The following is a 12,186-nucleotide window of genomic DNA, read 5'->3' as shown; positions in this document are numbered from 1 at the left end:
AAAAAGGGGGGATCAAATAGCCTAAAATATGTATTTTCTGTTTGTGACCAGGTAAGAATTATTTTTCAACCTTATAGATGAACTTCATATATTTGTAATGAATACTGAATAAGAAACAACTTTTTTCTTACAAATCTTAACATGACTTGTTTGAGGTAAGGTCTAAAGAGCCAAAACCAATTTGGCTATATAGTTTTGGCTGCACGCTATGGATCTGTATTTACATGTTGTAGATTGAGATAGTCTGGTATTCAAGCCTAACCTGCAACTTGTTGTCTATGGTTTGATCCAAGGAAGCATTTATTCGTGGCTGGATTTTTTTTTCTCTAGCTCATTTCTGGAATGATCCTATCCACTTTGCCTTTTAAAATAGCCACTGCAACAATAACTTCCATAGTCCTAAACTTCCTAATTGCCTGAACATCTTTTTTGAAACTATGACTAGGCTCTTAAGTAACACTGATGCATCTGAGATGTTTAATCTTAATTTTGAAAATCTTGGCCAGCAGTATAAAGCCAGAGGCCTTGAGGAGAAGAGCAAACTTGAAATTACAGTCCAGGATCTTGCATTAACATGAGGAGATCAGTCTTCTTGTATTGCTTAAGGGAAACTCATAAACATGCTTTTCCCCTACAAAAAAAGTTGTTCACCATACATTACTGCTAGTGTGCCGGTGTTTTGGGCTACTTTTCTTTATGATAGCTGTGCAATGGCTTTAGGTTCCATGAGGCTGAGATGATAACCTCTCAGCTTTGTTACTGCAATGTCCACATGGGATTAAAGAAGTTTGCTAACATCAGGGGAGAGCCTGTGTCCATCCTTTGTTCATAATCATACATACCAGCGGCCCGAAACAGACTAGCAGGCTAGTTAAAGGCTATTTTTGTGATTCCCAAAGATCCATTGCTTAAGGAAGGGTAGTTACTCTTGTGTTGTGGCAGCTAGGACTACTCTCTGACAAGGCTGTAAAAAGGATGAAAGTGTCTTTTGTGGGGAAACAGAGCTCCAGGAACAGCCAAATGTAGGACTTAAGAACACAGGCTGATATTATTTGGAAGTTAATATAAAGACCAATAAATTACCTGAGTTATAGTGGAGTTAAGGCTCCAGCTCCACAGCTGTCACCACATTCTCTGGTACTTGAATTTTTCCAAATTAATCATTTAATGTTCCAAGTATCCATTTAAAGCACAAGGAAAATGGCTAGAAGAAAAATTAGAAGGTGGTTTTTTGTGTGTCACTGAAATTCCCTCTTGTAGGTGTCACTAACAGCTCATCCCGAAAGTTCAATCTGAAAACAGACGGCACTATCTCTTAGCATGACTAGCATGTTGTGTTGGACTTTAGCTTTCGCTTACAATCAGACCTGTACACACATAGCCTGAGAACTAGGAAATTTAATAGAAAAAACTATTTGTTTGGGGTCTTATACATCTCACATGGCATTTTAGTTATCTTACAAGGAATAGAAATTAGTGTATTGCTAACAAAAGGTCATACATTCTGCATGAACAAGCTACATGTTTTTCAGCCCTAGCATGTGTTCCTGCCTCTCACCTGTTACACCTCCTACCCTGCTCAGCTTTTTGACCCTGCTGTCCTGCCCACCTTGTTGGCTTGTACTTGATTAACATTTGCCTGGGGACCTCAGAGCTTGGCAGCCCGTGAAACAGGCTGTGTATCAGGGGCAAAGAAACATCATCACATATAAGAATTGCCAGGAAGATCCTAGGAGATTCTTTAGCTTTCCTCATCCCTTAGACACTCTGCAATCTATGAAGGTGTTTTACAATGGAGCTGATACTGACATTCTTATGGAGCCGTATTCCACACAATAGTTCATATCATACTTCATATACCAAGTTGCTGTTGACTCTGACTCATGCAAAATATTCTTTTTTTTTATATGGTCAGCAGTTCCACTTGCAGTAGAGTGAATGAAGACTAATTTTCAGTTGTCCTATTAGTTTCTGATTTGTGGAAGTTACTTTTCATAATGCATGGCCAGGATCCAAACACACACACAAAATATTAATAGCAGTGTGTGCTTATTTTGAAGGAAAAGTGAACAAACAGATGTGCTCAGATTTGTTTGTCTGCCTTTTGTATTTCAAATTTATATTCTATTCTTACTATTCCAGATACTTTTTACAGAGTGTTTAATTTAAAATAGTTCTGTGAATGAATAAAATGATGTGTTTTGTTCTATTCAGGACCAGATTCATATGTTAACTCTTGATCAATGATTCAGAGAAGTAAATTATTCTTCTTTCCACCACTTCATGCTCTCTCAGTAAGTCCTCACTGTCCACCCCCAGTTCAGTGAGTTTGTGGTCAGTGTCTAGCTGACCACAGATCATACAATTAAACAATGTAAAAAAAAAATTAACGAATTTTTCAAAATAAATTGTTTCTTCCCAGAAAAACTGGCTAAGTTACTACCTGCCTAGAATGTCAAGTGTGAAGTCTTTTGCACTAATGAAAAAGAGGCAATACTGTTGGATTCAACTGATAGTAAAAAGCCACGTCACTTTGTTAATTTGCCATCTGAAAAGAATCACGGAAAGGAGACTGTGTGTTTTCTGTGATCACAAAGCTTAAAGGAAAAAAAAAAGGTAGTTTTGTTACTATCCTTTGGTATGTGATGACTGAAACTGAACAATATAGCTCTAACCCTACAGGGGAAAAGATGGGAAGGTGGTAAGAGGAAAAGGGCTCTTGTGCTTGTTACTTAACACCAAGCTTGAAATGCAGTTGAGGGAATTGATCACATATTTGATAACTGTGTTTGCTGTATTTTCCTGAGCATAGCCCACAGGTTATTTGGAAGAGCAACTTTTGAGTTGTCAGTAGTTTGGATTGTTTATATATACACAAATACATATACCTACGTATGCATATGCAGGTAAGGCAAGATGAGTTTTACTTCAGCTCATCCCCTCTTCCATCAGTCATCAGATACAGCTCCCCAGTAATCAGGGCTCCCTGTTGCCTCTCCCTTCAGCCTCCGACTCCTTGCCTCCTCCACTAACACTGCTTGATTCTGTGGGGGTCCTTAAAAGTTCAGGTTATCTCATGCTTTCTTTTTGAGGAATGGGTGCAACTTATGTCTGTACCATGTTCTTATGATGGTACAGATTTAAATATTCACCTTCACCTCTGCAACAGAAAACGTAACATAATGCATCCTCTTTACCAACTCAAAACAGCCTTTTCTAGCGATGGTATGAAAACACGCTGCTTTGGTTCTGCTTTGCTTTCTGGCAAACCGTGGAGATCCCTGTCAGGGGAACTTTCTCTAGAGAAAATGCAAATGCAGTGTTCAGCAAGAGGTGTAAGGAGCACAATGACAGAGATTCATTGCAAGTGTAATTGCTGAAGATTTTGTGGTTAGCAGTGGAAAAAAAAAATTATTATTTTTTTCTTTTTGGTAAGTATTTTAAAGAGGTCCTTTGGTTTACTGGGCAGTAAGCTTAGCACAGAAGTCAGAATCAGGAGTCTGGATTTCTGAAGTCAAAATGTTAATGCAGGGACTTGTCATCCAGAATGGGTTAATGTGGTAACAAAACAGCAGTGTTTCTCCTAAGTTCAAAGTTCTTAGCAAATCAGCTGCCTAATGCAAAAATACAGGCAGAAACCAGAAACAGAGGCGAATTGCCTGAGGGTCTAACATATTTCAAAGCAGAGAAATATAATGATATCTTAAAGAGGTATAGACAAGCCAAGGAATACCTGTGGCATCTGATTACAATAACAGGAATTCTGCTGAAAGGCTTAGGAAGATTAACTATATTAACCTTGCTGTCTTATTTATCCCATCTTCTTTGATTAGAAAAGCCTCAGTAATCCAGTGACAGTGGCTTTTAGATTGTTGGTTACTGTCATTATACTCACTTAAAAATAAGTCTTATATACTATTTAGGTTAATGTCTTCACTACACATGGTGACATACTCTTACCTTACACCAAATGGAAATATGAAACATGAAAGAAGAAGAAACAGGGCAAGAAAGCAGACCACTATTAAGTACAGAGCTTTAAAGGTTCTGGGCCATGGTCAGATTATCAATGCAGAAATAACTGTGACATCGAAAAACTTACTGCCTCTCAAGCCAAGGCTGTTTGCTTACACAGATCAGCAGATGGAAAGGGTTGGCATAGATCCTGTTTACAATAAGGGCAAAGTGTGCAAGAAAAAGACGTCTTATCATTGTTCTCTAAAAGGAGGTCAGCAAACCATGAAGATACCCAAGCAGATTTGGGACGTGTAATAACATCTCTGCTCAGTTAACAAAAAAGCAAAACCAAAGGTAAGCTGATGGAAAGGAGTCTGCCTGGCCTGTGACACAGGTTTTTGTAGGTTGAGTCTGCATTTGGGTCACAGATTATGAATGGAAGAGTATAAACAGGAGCAGCAGCACATCAGACTGGAGGGTAACAGCACTTGCTTGTATAGATGTGCCTGTAGACAGAAATCAGATGCTCGAGGTTCCCTGGCACATGAGATTCAGCAGCAGTGTGGATCTCCTTGTTCATTTATTATCAGTGATTCACCCTGTTATAATACAGATGAATAGTCTCCCAGCTCTTTTTGTGCAAAATGCTAACCTAGCTAAAATCTGATTTTGTTGGAAAAGGATTTGAGTGAACTTGCTTAAATAAACTCATCCCATTTACAACTGTAGAGTCTGCAGCTTTAGTCCCAGAGGGGACCAGCTGATGGTGGCATTTGAGTGTACTCTGTTTTCAGGTCATTTCACAAGCAACACCATTGTTCTCCAGGCATCCTACAGACAGTGACTCACAGTACAGTGGGTACTGCTACAGTGATCCAGGACGAAGTCCCAACCTGCAGTTATCCCCATGTCAAATCTGAGTGGCTCCATCTAGATATTTTGAATTTAGACTGATGAAAAAGAGATCAAAAAGCAGCTGCTTAACTTCTACATTTCATGACTTTCCAGTACATTTAAAAATTGTAACCTTCCTATTACTATAAAGTATGGTTTTATACTTAATATTCAGCTATAAATGCTGAAGGGTGCCAGACCACAAATCTGGACCCAGCATTAGTCTGCCAAAAGGCATAGTGGAACAACATGTTTATGCAAATGTTGCAGTAACTGGTAAATCCATATCACTTCAAAACATCCAGATTTATCACACATGGCATCTTCAGATGTGTCCTGTTCTAAATACTCTTGAGATATTGACTGATTAATTGAGTCATATATGTGAATTATGTTTACCAGGCCTGAGTCACAAGACATCTGTTTTGTGAGAGTAGTCATTGTCTTGTGACATCTGTCTTGTGACATCTGTCTTGTGACATCTTGTCACATTGTCTTTAGACATCTGTTTGTGAGAGTAGGCACAAGGTACTGCTGGCCTTGCTCGGGAATAGCTGTGCCTCCCTCGTACCTGACGGGAAAAGACATTAGAGAATTAGGCACAGGTAGCAGCAAAAGGCAGTGACACATCACAGCAGGTAGCCTTCAACAGCCTTTCTGAGACAAGTCCTAGGACCACTGCAGCAGGATCACTGGGAACTGGGTAAGCATGTTAGCCAGGTTGCAGGCTCTGGGTGGCTTTGCTATTGCATGGTTTCCACAAACATTTGTCCTTGAGTTTGGTGGAGAAAAAGATTCAAGTTTTCCATTTTAGCACTTTTCACCAAAAAATTTGGAAAACTCTCAATGAGTAAATCTGCCAAGAGCTGAAAACCTGTTGCATGTTTTTGTTCAGTAGAACACTTCAGGCTTTTCTTTTACTCTTTTTTTTTTTCCTCTGCCCATTCAGAATGACTACCTTCTTACAGACATGCTGTAGTGCAAACTCATCTGACTGCATCATCCTATTTATTTAATAGGCAGGAAGGGAAATAGTTCTTGGCACTGGTGGTCATTTCAGGACCAACTAGGACACTAGCTCAACAGACTGGGTAAATAAGTAAATACTGTGAGAGTATTGTGTTTCCTTCTACGTTCCTTCAATTTCTTGCTTCAATCTAGCTGTTTTAACACCATTCGCTTCTCAGGCCATTATTAGGCTTGATTTTAAAACTGCAGCAAGAGAACTGTGTGGAAAAGTACTGCCACATGGATTGCAGTTGAAAAGAAATGTTCCACTTTTTCTGCCTATTCATAGAATGCATCCAAAGAAGAATGAGAAAGTTAATAATTGCTTTGAATGCTACGTCAGTGATGCACGGATAGATGCCATACTGTGGCATAAACTGTCTTGAGTAGAATTGCATCATGTCAGAAAAAATTTGCCATCCCATTTCTAGACTAGAGGAGACTCTATGAGAGTAGAGCACTATAAAAATATTGCTGAATGGAAACAGCAACTTTTGCCATCTGAGGCTTGGTGATCACTGCATGAGCCCCTAACAGCGTGGGTTAAGCAGCTTACCAGTACTGAGTGATTCTAATGCTGTGTGTTTTTGTGGTTGTCAGTTAAAGCAGTGCCTGCAATAATGTGATGCGTTGTTAGCAAAATGCTTTAAATGCTGCCCTAAAGGGAGGGCAATTTTAGCAAGGCTTTTAGTTTTCAATATATCATCTGCCAAGCCAGTCATTTTTATAACATGTAGGAGAGTAGCCAAGAAAACTAGAGAAAAGTAATATATAATATATATATGTATGTATGTACATGTAAATTGTAGAGGAAAGGAGGCTTAAAAAGTGTATTCATCAAATATGGCAAGCAAAGTGAATATGGTGAAAAGATTGCAATTTTACTGCATGTTGAAGATATTAGTTAGTATTTAAACAGGACAAAACTGTAAAGTCATCGCTGCCGTAGAAAAAGGTGGTGACAGCCTGCATAAGCAAACGTTTATCTCTCCCATCAGATCTCAAGCCAATGTGATCATAGGGGACTGCTGTAGGAGTTCGGCTGGGACTCCGGGAAGGCGCTGGTGTGCTGCCTGCTTGTGAAACATGACCCCCAGCATGCAGAAGGACTACATCTTAAATAACCCTTTCTTAAACTGCATTTTTCCTTCTGAATCAAATGCCCTGTCGGATAAGTCAGTTGTCAAAAGGAGGTGTTTAAGGAGGGGAGTCTCCACCAGAGTCCTGTGCCTGATGGCTGACCGTGGGTTCACGTGATTTTGACCTTTTGGATACGTCCTTTCAGATGAGAGCTGTTTGGTAGCTCTCTGCTCTGTCACACCAGACCTAAAAAATAACCATGAAGTGAGAACATGTTTACGATCTGCTTTTGAGCCTCTGAGGACAATGGCAAAGCTCCTCTTGACTTTCTTTTGTGTAGGTCTGAAGCTGTAACACAATTGTATTTAGCCACATCATGTTACGGCACTGATAATACCTCATGGCCCAGATGGGCTTCCCCGGGGTCCTCTCCCACACCTTGCCCAGAGGCCAGGAGCCCAATTTTAGCTTCAGTCCCTGCCTGAGCAGTGCTGGAGGAGGGCTGGTCTCCAGCTCCATCACAGCCATAGGTTTTCTTGAACCATGCTCCTCTCTGCAGTCTCGCTTCCTGGCTGTGATGTAAATTGCTGCCTGGCTAAAGCCTTGCTGCTGCTTCCTCTGATCTACCCTGTAATCTGGTTGTCTCTCTCCCTTGGGCAGATTCAGTTGCTGCCCAAGGGAAGGAGCATCCCTTCTCCTTCCAGAGGCCTCTTCACCCAGCTGCATTCTTCTTACAGGGAGATAATCTAGGAAGTGAGTCCAAACAAAATAGAGACCGTCTGTCGTGGAGAGCTGTGCTAGGCAATCCTGTGACATGACATGACCTCCCGGCCTTTGCCTGCGATAGTGACGCAGGTGTCCCAGTGCAAGGTCCTGCTCACAGGACCAGGACCAGCACTGAGCACCTCGCTCTCCAGCCTCATTGAGTCACACAGGTGGGCTAGACAGGCCTGTGCGGTGAGGGATCTGCCATCACATCTTCAGGGCAGGAACAGCTGATACATTGAAAGTGGAGATAAAAGAGGAAGACATCATCAGATCCTACCACAAGCTAGACTTTAGTAAATCTGAAGAGGAACTTTCAGTGTGCAAAACTTGGAAAGAGGACATTTCTGAAGAAAGCCACTTGCTCTGACAGTATTTTGGGGGTGGTGGGTATGAGATTCAGTGTTGAGACACTGAATTTGTTAAAAGATTGGGAAGATGCTTTAGCCAAGAAGCCCCAACAAATATCTGTTGGGAATAGACTCCTCGTCAGAGCTGATTGAAGCTCTCAGAGGAGTCAGCTTTAAAATGGTATCGCCATATCTGCTGCCAGTAGGTGCTCTGGGAGGGTGACGGACATCCACCCTCTGGACCCTGACCCACACATTGCCTTCACAGTTTGACTTTGGCCCAGCATCATTGCCATGAACTTGCCCGGTGATCTGGGCTCTTGGTTGAACCTGGCTGCCCCCTGGCCTGCGCTGTTGCTGGGCTGGGGTGGTGGGACAAGCCCTGTCTGCAGAAGCCCTGCCCCTGAGGACCCCACCACTGTCAGCCCCCAACAGTCCTCGTCCTGCTGCACCTCAGCATTGGGGCTCCTCTGTGTAAAGGAAACCAAAGGACTAGAGCCCTAAAAGACACAGCTTGCTTCTCCCTTGCCGCTTCCTTCTTCATTATCAAGCCCTGATGCTGGTGAGGGAATGGACACCATCCATGTGAGGAGTGACACAGGAACAGATGCAGTGATAATCCCCCTTTCCTCATTAAACTCCCCTGCTTTTATTCCTATTGCTTCCAGTGGGGTTGTCCATCCATGATGTGGCACACAATTTACATATTAATGTCATCACATGTTTACAGGTAAAGTGTTGATTTTACTGCTGCATTACAAATAATTTCTACTGTTCCAAATGAAATGCAGTTTTCAACACAGTACCAGAAATTGCAGGGCTTTCCTGGTGTGTGTGCTCATGTGCTCCTCAGGGCAATGTGTGTGCTAGCTTGCCAAGGGAAAGTCTCCCTACATCCTACTTCAAAAGCAGTGTCACTGACTGCTTGCAGAAATTGTCTCTCTGAATAAAAGGTTAAAAAACCCCAAAATTTTACTGATTTCAGATTATAGTTTCTCTGCCATTGGCAGCATTTTATTGCTCTTTCTAGATCTTCTTCAAGGTATTTTGATTCAAAAGTTATATTTATTCTTATTTTAAAAGCTTTCTTGCCAGCTGTTTACAGATCCAGTAGATAACCTAACTTTCCATCAGCTATACTGAAAATAGAGTGTAGCTCATCCAAACCCATCTGATTCTCCTATAATCTCAGCAACCTATTTCTATCCCAACAGGTGTAGTTCGTCAGGTGAGGCCCATTGTTGGACCTTTCCATGCCATCCTGAAGCTGGAGATGAACTACGTCATGGGTGGAGTGGTATCTCATCGTAACATTGTCAATGTTCACATCTTTGTCTCCGAGTACTGGTTCTGAGAGAGCGTTTAAAATCCCAGACAAGCAAGCTGCTCCAACCTAAATCATTACCACAAACTATTATGTCATATACTTGTTTGTAAAACCCAATAGTGGTGTTTTTTGTTTTATTTTTAAATATTTGGTTTATAGGTTAAGAGAAATAACGAGTTATTACGTTGATTAGACATAGGGTGGAGCAAATTAAGTGAGCCTGATGTAGTTGTATGTATAAATAAGTAGTGTGTAAAAGTGCTCAGCTGCCTACTGAGATTTAAGACATTTCTAAATGTTTAGGCAGATCTCAACTACTGCTCCGTGGCCAGATAACCAGAGCGACTGAGGATGTGGAACAAAAGAGATATCAGAGTTCATTGGGATGAATATATGGTATCTTTGGATGGAAGAAGTTTGGTAAGGATTAGTAATTTCCCCTCAATATTAACTCCCTTGAAGGAGTCAGATTGTCTGAAAATGTCGCTTTTGGGCCCTAGTAGGATAACCTTGAGTAGGCACCCATAATTGCTAATAATTTCTGAAAAGTTTAGCCTAGAGTTTTAAAAAGCACCATTCAGCTACAGCTACAAGAGGAAGTGCAAAAGGAATTAGAAGTAGTAAGAGACTAACAAACTATTGCACATATTAAAGAATACTTTTTTTTTGTACTTATTATTTGATTATGTTTGATTCTAATTAAATACCTCTCATTGAAATTAACCTGTTGAAATGATAAAGCATATTGCTTAAATTCCAGTCTCATCTATACTCAGCAATGTTTCCCAACAGCTTGGGAAACTCAGACCTGTATCTCCTATAGAGTAAAAGCTCCATGCCTTTTTAAAATTGGTAATACAATTAGCATGTTAAACTGTTACACTTCCTATGCACCAAACCAAGGCATATGTAATAATATAATGAAAGTCTCACAAATAAATGAATGTTTAATGTATTTTCTGGACATCAAAGTAGCGATCTGTTTTATTACAATGCAGAAAATAAATAGCTCCATGTTTCAGTTTGTCATATTTGTTAAGATATGAGGAAGTAAACAAAGTCAGATGGGAAATACTCAGAAGTATGCTATGGTTTCTGCTTACTAGAAAAATGGTATCGTATACCTCCCGTAAGCAAATTAATTATATGTATATATACACATTCCTCACTCAGAAGAGTCCGCTATTTCATAGGTCAGTATTGGTGCTAGGCATTTGTCTCTTCCTTGCACACAAAAGCCCCTGAAACTTAAGGGAATCTCTCCATTGAGCTGAATGATCTTTGAATGAGAGACACAAAGATCATCCTCTCTGATCCATTGCAAATAAAAGACCAGACCAGCTTTACCACATACATACAGCATTCTTCATTCCATTCTCTGCCTGCGGCATTCTTACTCCTTAAATTCAGATTTTACGATAACACATTCTCCTAAATAAAATTTGACTAAAGGATACCGCCGACCCCATACGTATTTTTTTAGAATACCATCATCTTAAAATGCATTCAGTGTTGTCAGCAGCTACCTCTACAGTCCTTAGGATTTCAGTAAATAGATACCACATTCCTGTAAAGAAATGATGTGACGCAGATAGATTTGTAGCAGGTGACCATCATCATTCAACTAACTGATGGAGATTTCGGAAAACTCCAGATTACAAGAGATACTATTGACTTCAGAAATTACTAGCCTATGTAATTTTGATTTAGATTGGAAAATATCATGTTTTATTAGGCTAACAGAGTCCAAGAAAAGAAGGATGAAAGACTCCTGATAATGTCAAGTTCTTTTTCTTGCCAATGTAGGAAAAGTAGGTAGCCGTAGCACTGAAAATACAAAAACTGTTTCCACCTTATTTTCTAGACTGTAATTTTTGATCCTTTAGTTCCTCTGTAAGTAGTATTTAGTTGCAGTGGGAAGAACTTTGGGACACCAGAAATCTAATTTTAGGATCAAACTGTTGAACAAACTGATATACAAACTGCTCCTTTCTGTAAAGGAGAAACCACACCCCACCACAGACACAGACACCTCCCTTTCTTCTTTCTGCATTTTTGAGTAAAAATAGGATAGAAGAAGGATTACCACCACTTCCTGGAAAACTGTTTTCCTACAGTGTCGCAAATAATCTTTGAAAATTGCAAGCAGCTTAAGTAATGCTGATGTCATATGAGCACATTGATCCAGGTGATGATTTTATGTTTTGTGTGGAATAAAGTTGAAGAGTGCTTAGTGCCATGGTCACTCTGATGTGTCTTGACTTCTAGTAGATCAGGACAGAAAAACTAGATGATTAGTAATGATAGGAAAGATTAAATATTTCTCCCATCCAAACCTGTGACGGCAAAGTTTCTTTTCTTGCAAATGGGACAAAGTAAAACTATTTGCAATTTTTATTGGCGAATCGTTAAATTCACCATTCAAGTGGGAGAACATGCTTGTGAAATTGTCACTGAGATCCACTCACTTTGAGGGCTTTTCTTTTGTGGTGCTCCCTTTGGGTTGATTTCCCTGGATGTTTTCAAGGCCAGGCTGGATGAGGCTTGGAGCAACCTGGTCTAGTGGAAGGTGTCCCTGCCCATGGCAGGGGGGTTGGAACTGGATGGTCTTTAAGGTCCCTTCCAACCCAAACCATTCTGTGATTTTGTGATTAGATCTAAGTTCAAATAATTTTAATTGTGGGGAAAGAGAATCACAAGTAAATGAGCAACTAGAAGAAAACAGTGAGAACAAGTATAGACTGCTGAGTGCTTATTAGTCTGCTTTTTAAGGGTCATCTGCTCAGTCATACACAGAATGATACC

The 12,186-nt window shown here is 40.3% G+C and overlaps 1 protein-coding gene across 1 annotated transcript in view; it reads left to right on the top strand.

The window, feature by feature from the left end:
• FBLN1 (fibulin 1) overlaps nucleotides 1–10,420 on the top strand; it is a 60,282-nt gene extending 49,862 nt beyond the window's left edge. Inside the window, exon 15 of the mRNA XM_010153923.1 lies at nucleotides 9,269–10,420. Coding sequence (XP_010152225.1) covers nucleotides 9,269–9,408 — 140 coding nt within the window. The 3' untranslated portion in view covers nucleotides 9,409–10,420. The remainder of the gene's footprint in view (nucleotides 1–9,268) is intronic.
• Nucleotides 10,421–12,186: the final 1,766 nt, after the last annotated feature.

The sequence above is a fragment of the Eurypyga helias genome, unplaced genomic scaffold, assembly GCF_000690775.1.
Source record: "Eurypyga helias isolate BGI_N326 unplaced genomic scaffold, ASM69077v1 scaffold9986, whole genome shotgun sequence".
NCBI lineage: Eukaryota > Metazoa > Chordata > Aves > Eurypygiformes > Eurypygidae > Eurypyga > Eurypyga helias.
Note: the sequence above shows the minus strand (reverse complement) of the source record. Positions and strands in the feature narration are given on the sequence as shown.